Raw genomic sequence first — 10,484 nt, forward strand, 5'->3', positions numbered from 1 at the left:
AATATTTGGGGGGAAAAATTGCACCCATAGTAAAAACATACAGGCCTTTTGGCTGTCATCAGTAAGTATGGAGAGAATGATACCCATCAAGGGCATCATCATAGGTCACAGATGACAAAGCCCGTGGAAGGACATGCACAGGCTACCCACATCCTATCCCATTCCTAGAAAGCGCCCGAATGGGGGGATTTTGGCACTAAGGGGTCTTGGAACTGACCCCCGCCTCGCCCACCCCCACCCCCAGTGCTTGAGTGCTGCTCTGTAGTGACTTCTACTGGCACCCAAACAGGGCTTGCTCCCTCCCCTCGCCCGCCCTCAGGAGCCGCGCGAGCTGCTCTCCTCCCCTTTAAAGCCCACAGGCCTCCGGTCACAGGGCTCTCTGGGATCTAAGTGCTTTTTCTTACACTAACTGACTTGAAACTCTAAAGCCTTTGGGTGTTGAACCAGTCATTTGCATGAAAAGTCCAGTGGAGGGGAACTACCCGCTCGGGCCCCCCTCCTGTCCCTCTCTTGGACAGGAGCTTTCTTTCTCTCAATAAATATATTCTGCTCATAACCTCAAAAAGAAAAAGTCAAGTCCGGTGGAATGGTGACATGATCCCCGCTGGAGGTCTGTGTCCCTGGGCAGGTCCTCAGCCTCCCACCCCTGGACACCTGCCCGCGCCACCCACGATCACACTCCGCCTGAACCTGAGTGCTGGTGGGGGGATCAAGACAGGAACTGGCAGGAAGGAAAAGGCGGGAGGTGTGGCACGCACACCTGTCATCCAGGCATCCAGGAAGCTGAGGCGGGAGGATCCCAAGCCAGAGCCCAGCCTGGGCAACTAACAAGGGACTCCTCCGGGCAGGAGAGCCCTGCAGACTGCAGGATCCTGGGGCCCATGGCAGGCAGACCAGAGCCTCCTGGGGGTGAGCATTTTACCTTCATGCGGAACACCTTCTTCCCACTCCGGATGGCGCTGTCCTCAAAGGAGAACTCGTTCTCGCGGATCACAGAGCGGCTCTCCTTGTCCCCCGTGTAGGTGACCACGTAGAAGTCAGGTGCCCACATCTCAAACTCACGCTCCCAGTTGATGATGGTGGACAGGGGTGCGCTGACCAGGTAGGGCCCCTTGGAGTGGCCCTACAGAGACACAGTGGTGGTGAGCCTCCCCCCAGGGCCGGCGCCCCCCTGCCCCTGCCCCACTGCCCACCCGCCTGCCAGCCGGCCAGCCAGCCACCCACCTCCTTGTACAGCGAGTAGAGGAACACGATGGTCTGCACCGTCTTTCCCAGGCCCATCTCGTCAGCCAGGATGGTGTCGGTGCCCTGGGCCCACGAGAAGCGCAGCCAGTTGAGGCCCTCCAGCTGGTACGGGTGCAGGGTGCCACCCGTGGCATCAATGTACCACGGCTGCTTGTCGAACTTGACCGTGGGCTGTGGGAGGCAGAGGCTCGGAGTCCTGAACCCCAGCCCGTGCTGCCCATGGAGTCCCTGGTGCCCCTTGCGTGCAGGAATGGGGTGATCAGCAGGTCAGCTGTCAGTCCTGCTGCAGCCTTCCCGGGGTCCCGTCCTGCGCGGCTGTGACTGGAGGGCTGAGGACAGGCCCCGCGCCTGGGCCCCCACTCACATCCACGATGGGCGTGTCTGGCGGCTTCTCTTGCTTGTCCTCCTTCAGCTTCTTGCCCTTCTTGATGAGCCGCTTGGGCAGCCGGGCGTCCTCCCCCAGCATCAGCTCCCTGAAGAAGAGCGCAGCACACCCTGAGCCAAGCTGGGGCTGGGGCTGGGCCCTGGCCAGCGCCCAGCAGCCGGCTGCACAGCCCACCTGTGGCCCCAGTAGGCCTGCTTCAGGTTGTCGTAGTAGGGGATGTCGATGTCATCGATCTCCCAGGTGCACTGGTCGTAGGGAAGGTCTTTCCACTTGATCAGGTAGTGCACATCCCCCTTCTTGTCAAAGCTGCAACACACCAGGGACTTTGTCTTCTCTTTGCTTTGTTCTCTCTCTCTCTCTCTCTCTCTCTCTCTCTCTCTCTCTCTCTCTCTTTAAATATGAGACAAGGTCCCCTCTACATATGCCAGGTAAGCCTAAAACTCACCACAATCTTCCTGTCTTGGACTCTCACCACCATGCCTGGCTTTGTTTTCTAACTTAAAAAATCCAAAGGACTAAGGCAGTGCCCACCCCCGACGAGAGGCCCATTTCTACAGAGGCAGCAAGGAAGCAATTCCTGCAGCACATACCCAGGGTCATGGGGACCCCAAGACCAAGCCCAACAGCACACAGCTGGTTCTGGCCACTATGGGGTGTCGGAGGGCATCTTAGGGCCTCCCACACATCCATAAGTGGGTCAGGATGCCAGGCCAGGAAGTGTGGCAGGGCGGGAGAGCCGTGGCTCCCCTCAGGGGCAGTTGGCAACCCACACAAACATGGTTCAGGGCTGCAGCTGGCCTGGGGACCATTAATAGCAAGACCAATCTCCAGTCACCAGGAAACCAGTGGATTTTTTTTTTTTTTCCCAATGATAATGTGTTGCTGTGCAGGCACAGAGGAACGCTTCCCACTTTGAAGGCACCAAAAAGCCACCATGTACATTTTTTTTTAAAGATTTGGAAACTCATTTTCTTTTTTTTTTTAACTTTATTTATGTGTGTGCGTGTGTGTGTGTGTGTGTGTGTGTGTGTGTGTGTGGCCAGCTCAGCCCACCAGGGGGCGGCAATGGCTGGCATGTGGTGCTGGGGGATTGAACTGTGGTCCCTGTGCTTTGCTTAGCTTGTTCTAAGTAGGTGCTTTAGACCACTGAGCCATCTCGCCAGCCCCTCCATATACATTTTGAATAAGCAAGTCAAATAAGGTAAAAACCGTGGGTGATGGGATGCAGGGCTCAGGCACCCGGATGCTGGCCCCCAGGACGGGGCTGCCCTCAGAGAGGACAGGCAGGGGATGGCGTGGCTCGTCCAAGTCCCTCAGCTCTGCTGGCCCTGCAGGCGCACCGTGGCAAGCCCACAGCTGCCCACCCACAGGTGGGCGCCACAGAGGCCCAGAGACCGGGACCCAGAGCAAGTGGCCTGACTCAGCCTCTGCAGCCCTGGAGGGCGCCTGGCAGGACCTTGCAGCCAGGGACACTCACAGCAGGAGCCGCCAGCCCTAAGCCCCTCCAAGGCGCAGCAGGCACGCTGGGCACCACCCCAAGCCCCTCCAGAGGCCGCCACAACCTGTCCTCAGGAGCTCGAGAATCAGCCGGCTTCTCTTGCGGTTCTCCCCATCTTGCTTTCTGCAGCCTCTGATGGTGCAGTCACCCAGGGACTGAGGCTTTGAAGAGCAGTCCAGGCCTACCCTCAGAGGGTGCTGGGTTCAAATCCCAGGTGCCCTGCTGAACAGTGTGGCTCTGGCCAAGGGGCTCAACTTTGCTGCGCTGACTGTGGCCTCTACCCCTCAGAGTGGCTGGCACTCAGGAGCGGCAGCCACTGTTATAAACCCCGGGAGATGCCCATGCCCACATGAGGGCCTGCACTGGGCCTCAGGGCTTCCCTCAGGCACCAAGCAGTAACTCAGTAGGCGCTGGAAGACGGGGCTCCACCCTGCAAGGGTCCTGTCCCATGCAAGGCTCCAGGTCATGGCTTGTCTCTGTGGCCCTGGCCTTCCACCCACACAGCAGATCTGCCCTTGGCCTCTCCTCCTGCTCCAAGACACCTGCACACGGGTGCCCGGTCACCAAGGCTGGGGCCACCACAGTGCGGGGCGCACCTGTGGTTCAGGATGCGGTGGATCATCATCCACTCGGGCTTGATGCCGTAGCGGTAGAAGCGCTCCTCCATCTTGGCGTAGAGCGGGTCCTTGTTCCTCCTCTTCTCGCTCTTGCCATCCTCATCCCCAGAGCCGTAGTCGAAGGGCGGGGGCTCATCCATGTCATTCTTTCTTTGGTAATTGCGGTACATCACGGTGTGGTATAGCTCCAGCTGCTCGCAGAGGGCACATGGAGTCAGGAAGGCAGGCTGTGCCCTGGCCGGCAATGGGGATGGGCACAGCTGCACGCCCAGGGCGCCTCACCTGCAGCTCCTTCACCCACGAGCAGTGCCAGTAGGAGAGCCCAGCCCACTTGACAAAGAACTCCCTCTCCGGGATGCCCTCCAAGGGCTTGGGTGGAGGCATGCCCGGCTCCACATCGGGCCCCGGCAGCCCGACCATGAAGGGTGCAGGAGGCTCCGTCCATCTCCAGTGCAGAATCCGCTGGACTTTGCCCTTCAGTGGGGGACACTGTAGACAGAAGAGGGGCCCCAAGTTCAGGGCTTAGGTGCCTGGCTCCATCCTGCCCACACACAATCCCCAAGGCAGTTCTGCAGGGACCACACATCTCCTTTCACCCTCGGGAGCCTACAGGACACAGCAGTATGGGGACCTTGGCACTGGGCACTGAGCGTCCTAAACACACGGCCAACCTGAGCTGGGGTGAGGCTGCCACTGATGCAGGGCTGACAGGAAGAGCAAGGCCCTCCCCGTGAGGAACCGCAGAGCAGGAAGCAGAGCCAAGGCTCTGGACTCCCACGTCCTGCTTAGAGCGCCCTGAGCACGGGGCTGCAACCCCACCCCTGGGCAGGGCTGCACCCAGGCACCACACGTGTGCACTGGCTGGGGCAGGGAGGCCAGGTTTCCATCAGCCCACCACACATTCGGGGTCCCAGGGACTCTGGGACTCCGGGGCACAGCTGGCTGCCACAGAAGCACCACCTGGCACAGGAGGCAGCATGGGCTCAGGCTGGACAGAGGAGGGACAGCGGGTCCTAGCTCTGCCCCACCAGCTCTGCTCCTTGGCACAAGCCAGCCTCTGCTCCCACATCTGCTGGGCAACCATCCAATCACATATGCAGGCAGTCTAGGGCTGGGGATTCACCCCACAGCCCCAGGCAGACCTGGCTTTGGCTCAGCGTTCCCTGTGCTGGCTCTAGGGGACAGATGGGGTGGGAAGCACGAAGCCCCTGTCTCTCCCACTCCTAGGAAGCCTTCCAGGAAAGCTAAAGAGGCACCCCCATCCAAAGGCCCCCCGGACCCATACGCAGACACAGACGCGTGCACACGTGTGCACAGGCACGAACACATATACACACAAGCCCATGGCAGCACAAGCCCTATGTGGGTGGGCAGGGAACTGTTGGACTATGAGCGCTGCACATGCCTACGGTGACCAGCAGCAGGGAACGGGGACATCCAGGGTGTGTGTCCCAGGCCTGCACCAACCGAGGCTCCAGTGCCTGGAACCTCCTACCCTCTCCAGAACCCAGCTTGGGTCGGGAGACAGTGCATGCATGCATGGTGCTAAAGATCCGGGATGGAAAGAACAGTGCTGTCACTGTGTGGCCCTACACAAGTCCCTTTATCTCCGTGAGCCTCAAGGTTTTCGTCTGAAAATAGAAATAACAAAAGCTCGGTACTTGCACCTCGGTAAGGTTGAAGGAATTCAAGGTACACAAAGCCACAGGTGCAGAGCACACGCTCAGTAATCAGTGGCTGGGATGTTGGTCCTAAGCCGACTAAGAGAGCGGGGCCAGGACGTGGGGACGGGGCTGTGCGCCCAGGAGGGGGTGTGGCCAGGCCAGCAGGGGCGGGGCGCTCAGGCCCAGGCTGGGCCGTGGGGCAGGGCCGTCCTCGGTGGGCGTGGTCTGGTGGGCGGGGCGGGGCGGGGCGGCGTAACACTCACAGTACAGCGCGGGCAGAGCCATTCACCGTTTGGGATCTCGGGCAGCGGCGGGTTGAGGCAGTGCAGGTGGTAGGAGGAGGGGCAGGCGTCGCAGCACAGCAGCTCGCCGCCGTCCTTGCACACGCGGCAGAACTCCATGTGGTCGTCCTCCTCCTCCTCACAGCCGCCCTCCTCTTCCTCGTCATCCTCGTCCTTCGGCTCCCACTGGATGCCCTCCTTCTCCTGAGGGGAGCCAAGGTGGAGGCACCCTGGCCGCTCCTGCCCGGCTCCTCCCCGCGCCACCCCCAGCGCCCCCCCAGCCACCCGCCCAGACGTACGCAGTGTGGGCAGCTCCACTTGCCCTCGGGCGCCTTCTCCAGCTCCGGGTCCAGGCACACCAGATGGTAGGCCCGCGGGCAGGTGTCGCACAGGATGATCTCCCCGCCCTGCTGGCACACCTCACAGTAATCCTGATGGTCAGTCTCGTAGCCATCGCCATCGTCAACTGGAGTGGGAAAGGCTGAGATGGGGGGCCTCGTCCCCGCTGGCAGTGCACAACTATCTTCACCACCCAGGCCAGACACACAGTAGGGGCTTACAGACGCTAGCCAGATGGGAGGGTGGCTAAACGAGAGAGTGGATGGGTAGATGGAAGGGTAGAGAGGGGAGTGGGTAGGTGGATGATGGATGGGGTGCTGGGAGGTGGATGCAAAGGTAAGTAGGGGAGTGGGTGGGCAGATGGATGGATGGATGGGTGGGTGGGTGGGTGGATGGATGGAGCATGTATGCTTACACAGATGGGTGAGTGGAGGAAAAGATGGGTACATAGGTGATGTGTAGGCAGGTAAACGAATGGGTGGGTAGATGTGTGGAGGGAGGGATGAGTAGGTGAGTGGTCGGGTGGTAGATGGATAAGTGCCTGGGTGAATGGGTAAGTGGGTGGGCAGAAGGGTGTGGATGGATGAGTAGATGGATAAATGGATGAGTAGTGGACAGATAGATAGCTGGGTGGGTGGGTGGATGCATAATCGGATGGAAGGATGGATATACAGATGGATACAGGCAGGTGGAGGGATGGATGGATGGATGGATGGATGGATGGATGGATGGATGGATAAGGGGAATGGATGGTTAGATGCAGGGGTGGGTGGACAGGTGATTAGGTGGTTGGATAAGTAGATGAATGGATGGGTGGACAGGTGTATGGATGAATGAATGGATGAATCGATGGATGGATAGGTAACTGGAAGGATGGATGGATGGATGGATGGATGGATGGATGGATGGATGGATGGATGATAGGTAAGTGGATAGATGAATAGGTAGGTGAGTGAATGAGTGTGTGGGTAGATGGACAGGTGAGTAGATGGCTGGATGGGTGGGTGGGCAAGTGGGTGGATGGACCAATGAGTTGAATAAATGTTGGAGGATGGCTAAGGTTGTAAAAAGAGTGAAAGATGGACAGAAGATGGATAAAAGGAGGGAAAGGTGGGAGAGTATCCATCTATCCATTCATCCATCCATCCGTCACCCATCCATACACCTGCCTATCCAACCACCTACCCACCTGTAAGTAGAGAAAGAACAAATACATGTAGACAGTGCATGGTTAGAATAAAAAACAGGGAGGAAAATGAGGGATGGGAGGCAGGAGAGAAAGGATGGCAGTGGGGGATGAAGGATAGATGGATGTCGTAGGCCAGGGAGGGGGTGGGGAGTGATGGGTGAACTTAAGTGCCTCCTCCTTTATCCCCATCAGAGTGGCTCAAATCCTAAACTCCTTATTTCTCCCTCACAGGGACAGAATACCTCTCCCTGACAGTACAGATGCAGGCCCTCCACGAAGCACAGAGCCACTGCCTGCCAAGCCCCGAGCAGCCAAGGCACAGGGTGTCCCCCCCGCTTCCCCAGGGAGGCTCTGGACCCCCCCCCCCAAGACCCAAGAGTCCTCCGGCAGCAAGCCCTACTCCTCTTCTTCTTGCGCCTCCTCTTGCTCTTCTTGCCCAGGGCTGCAGAGCACTCAGAGCGCACAGAAGAGCTGTGGATGCTGGCGCTGTCCACATCTGACTCCTCCCGCTCGTCCTCCTCACTCTGCAGGGAAGGGAGGCGCCATGAGCCAGGGCTCTCTGTGTGGCCTGGGTGGTGTGCGGTGGGGCAGACGGAGAGGCGGCACTGACGACAGTGCATCCAGGGTGTGCCTTGTCCCCCAACCCAGCTGAAACTCCCTGCCACAGCCCAGGGCGGCCTGATGCCCCCAAGCCTTGCTCGCCAGACGCTTCCAGGACTCCAGACCGGTCTGCTCTCAGGCCCGGTACTGCCTCATGCCGAACTCCTGCCCAGCATTTAGGAAGGACAGCTCAGGATCCCCCCACCAAGGAGACCCCCAAAGCTCTCCCTGACTGCTCCCACAGGACAGGACACCATGGCTCCCTCCCATGGCCATGCCTCCAGAGCAGGGCCCAGCACAGATCAGCACTAGGCCCTGCACAGAAGCTGAACTGGGCTGCCAGGCGGGGACAGGCATGGCCACCTGCCCTTCTCTGTGCTCCCCCCAGAGCAGCCTAAATCCAGGCCTGGCACTTGCCTCTGCCGAGAGACAGAGGAAGAGCTTCAGCTTCCTTCTCTGCCCTGACAAAGGCTGTCCTATGGGGCTGCAGCAAGAGAAAGCCCCACTCAACAGTGGGGGGCCCAGAGGCTGAGATGCAGGTTAGGCTCTGCGGGCAGGGCGTGGCGAGTGCGCAGACTCAGCCAGTCCAGACCCACACACCACCTCCAGGGTGCCACGCCCAGTCCTGCCAGATGGCCCGGCCCTGAGGATCTGCACTGCCCACAGACTCCTGTGTTCTGCCACATGGAGCTGCAGCTGTGGTCTGGATGGAGACCCCAGAGTCCAGGCTAAGGATGATTGTCTACACCTAGCCTGGCCCCTGAGAGAAGAGGCCCAGTGGGCTACAGGCAGAACAGGAAGGCCCTGCCCCGGCGGGCTCAGAGAGTGGGCTTCCCATGGCTGTCTGCACACGCACGCATGCACGCACGCGGGCACACCCTCTCACCGAGGAGCCCTTCTTCCTCTTGTTGATCCCTCCAAAGCGGAACTTGAGCCCAGCCACCTTCTTCCCCTTCCCCTTCTTCTTCCCATCTTTGGAGCCTTTGATCTTCTTCCTCACTCCGGGCCCTGCACAGCAAGGGTCTGGATGACCAACGGGGACCACTGCCACTGTCCCTTCCCTGAACCCTCCCAGGCCCAGTAAGGAGCAGGTTGCTCCCACCATCAGCCTTGCCAGATGGCGTGACAGGAGCCTGAGAGGGGAGTCCTCAGGAAAGCCAGAGACTGAGCTGCCCCAGGCCTGCCTGCCCTGGCCACAGTGCTGTGCCTCTGCCAGGAGCAGCGGCAATGCTGTCACCTCAGGGACAGCCCCTCCTTCCCCAGCCCCAACAGGGACAGCCCCTGCTTCCCCAGCCCCAACAGGGACAGCCCCTGCTTCCCCAGCCCCAAGTCCAGCAAACGCCCACCTGCGGTCCATGCCCGGGCTCTGGAAGGCCATCTAGCCCCCCAGGCACAGGCTGTCCAGGCACCACCTGTGGGCACCACCCACAGCCACCCTGGACTTCCAGGCACCCGGGGGTGGCCAGCAGGTTGTGTGGAGCTGTCACAGGGCAATCAGCCGCTCAGAGAGGAAAGACACCCCACCCTGCAGACTGCTGTGCTGCGCTGGATGAACAGGAGAGGAGGAGCCTGGGCTCGGGATTCACACCAGGCAACAGGTGGCCTGGCCCTGAGCCTCCCTCTGGCCACACAGGGACACGGGGCTAGAAGCCCAGCTGTGCCCTCAGGGGCACCACAGAAAATCTATTTCAATTTTTCAAGCTGGGAATAGGCAGCTCAGGGAATCGATGGCTCGGCAGGCAGAAGGAACAGGCTGGTGTGAGGCAGGGCCCTTCCCGGGTCCTGTGACCACGATGGGGAAGGACAAGGTGTGGGGCACTGGTCCACCTCACTCTCCCGCCAGGTGCCTAAGACCTGGCAAGGAGGCGCCAGAGACAGCTTGCTGGGTCATCCCAAAAACCAAAGCTTCTGGGGCTGAAACACAGGAGCCAAAGACCCCCACAGCCCCTTGATAAACCCAGATCAGCACCCAGGAAGGCTGAGCTGCTGGTGACACCACTAGAGATAGGCCTGGGGAGATGGATGTCCCCAAACCTCCCCCAGGCTCCTCCCCATGCACATGCACCCCAGCATCGATTGCGATGGACGTGGACATCCTTCGGGGCCTAAGTGACCCTGACCCCACCCACTCCCTGCTCCAAACTGTTATGCACCGGGTCCCAGGGCTAGAGCCCAGGAACTCAATCCTTGGGCTACCCCTTGGTCTTGTAGCAGGGCTCAGCACACACAGAAAGCCAGGAAGGAGGAGTCAATAGTCTCCCCTGGGGCTGCCTCCAACTTACAGCCCTGGGCTGGGCACCTACCCCAGCAAGCCTCTGCTGCCCTCTCTGCCAAATGTGGCTGGCCTGCTGGGTTTCCAGATACATACTTCCCAGAGCTCTGCCCACATCATCCTCTGTGTTTGAGACAGGGTCTCCTTATGCAGTTCAGGCTGGCCCTGAATTCATTATGTAGCCCAAGCTGGCCTCTAACTCTCCGCAATCCTCCTGCCTCAGCCTTCCAAGTACTGGGATTATAGGCATATGCCACCACACCTGGCTACATGATCTCTGCTGCCATACCTACCCTCTAAAGCAGGCAGGACACGGGCTGAGAGATGGCTCAGTGGTCTAAAGCACCTACTTAGAACAAGCTTAGCAAAGCACAGGGACCACGGTTCAATCCCC

General features: G+C 59.8%; 1 protein-coding gene across 4 annotated transcripts in view; it reads right to left on the reverse strand.

The window, feature by feature from the left end:
• Window positions 1–10,484, reverse strand: part of Chd5 (chromodomain helicase DNA binding protein 5) — a 49,517-nt gene that overhangs the window by 23,740 nt on the left and 15,293 nt on the right. For all 4 annotated transcript variants that reach the window (XM_023699541.1, XM_023699540.1, XM_023699543.1 and 1 more), the window contains exons 6-15: window positions 8,705–8,826; window positions 7,619–7,742; window positions 5,990–6,156; window positions 5,673–5,894; window positions 4,028–4,234; window positions 3,725–3,936; window positions 1,805–1,936; window positions 1,610–1,718; window positions 1,225–1,416; window positions 923–1,123 (exon numbers count right to left, since the gene is read on the reverse strand). In XM_023699541.1, the coding sequence (XP_023555309.1) occupies window positions 923–1,123; window positions 1,225–1,416; window positions 1,610–1,718; window positions 1,805–1,936; window positions 3,725–3,936; window positions 4,028–4,234; window positions 5,673–5,894; window positions 5,990–6,156; window positions 7,619–7,742; window positions 8,705–8,826 (1,688 nt within the window). The remainder of the gene's footprint in view (window positions 1–922; window positions 1,124–1,224; window positions 1,417–1,609; window positions 1,719–1,804; window positions 1,937–3,724; window positions 3,937–4,027; window positions 4,235–5,672; window positions 5,895–5,989; window positions 6,157–7,618; window positions 7,743–8,704; window positions 8,827–10,484) is intronic.

This window comes from Octodon degus, unplaced genomic scaffold (assembly GCF_000260255.1).
Source record: "Octodon degus isolate 3935 unplaced genomic scaffold, OctDeg1.0 scaffold00113, whole genome shotgun sequence".
NCBI classification, from domain to species: Eukaryota; Metazoa; Chordata; class Mammalia; order Rodentia; family Octodontidae; genus Octodon; species Octodon degus.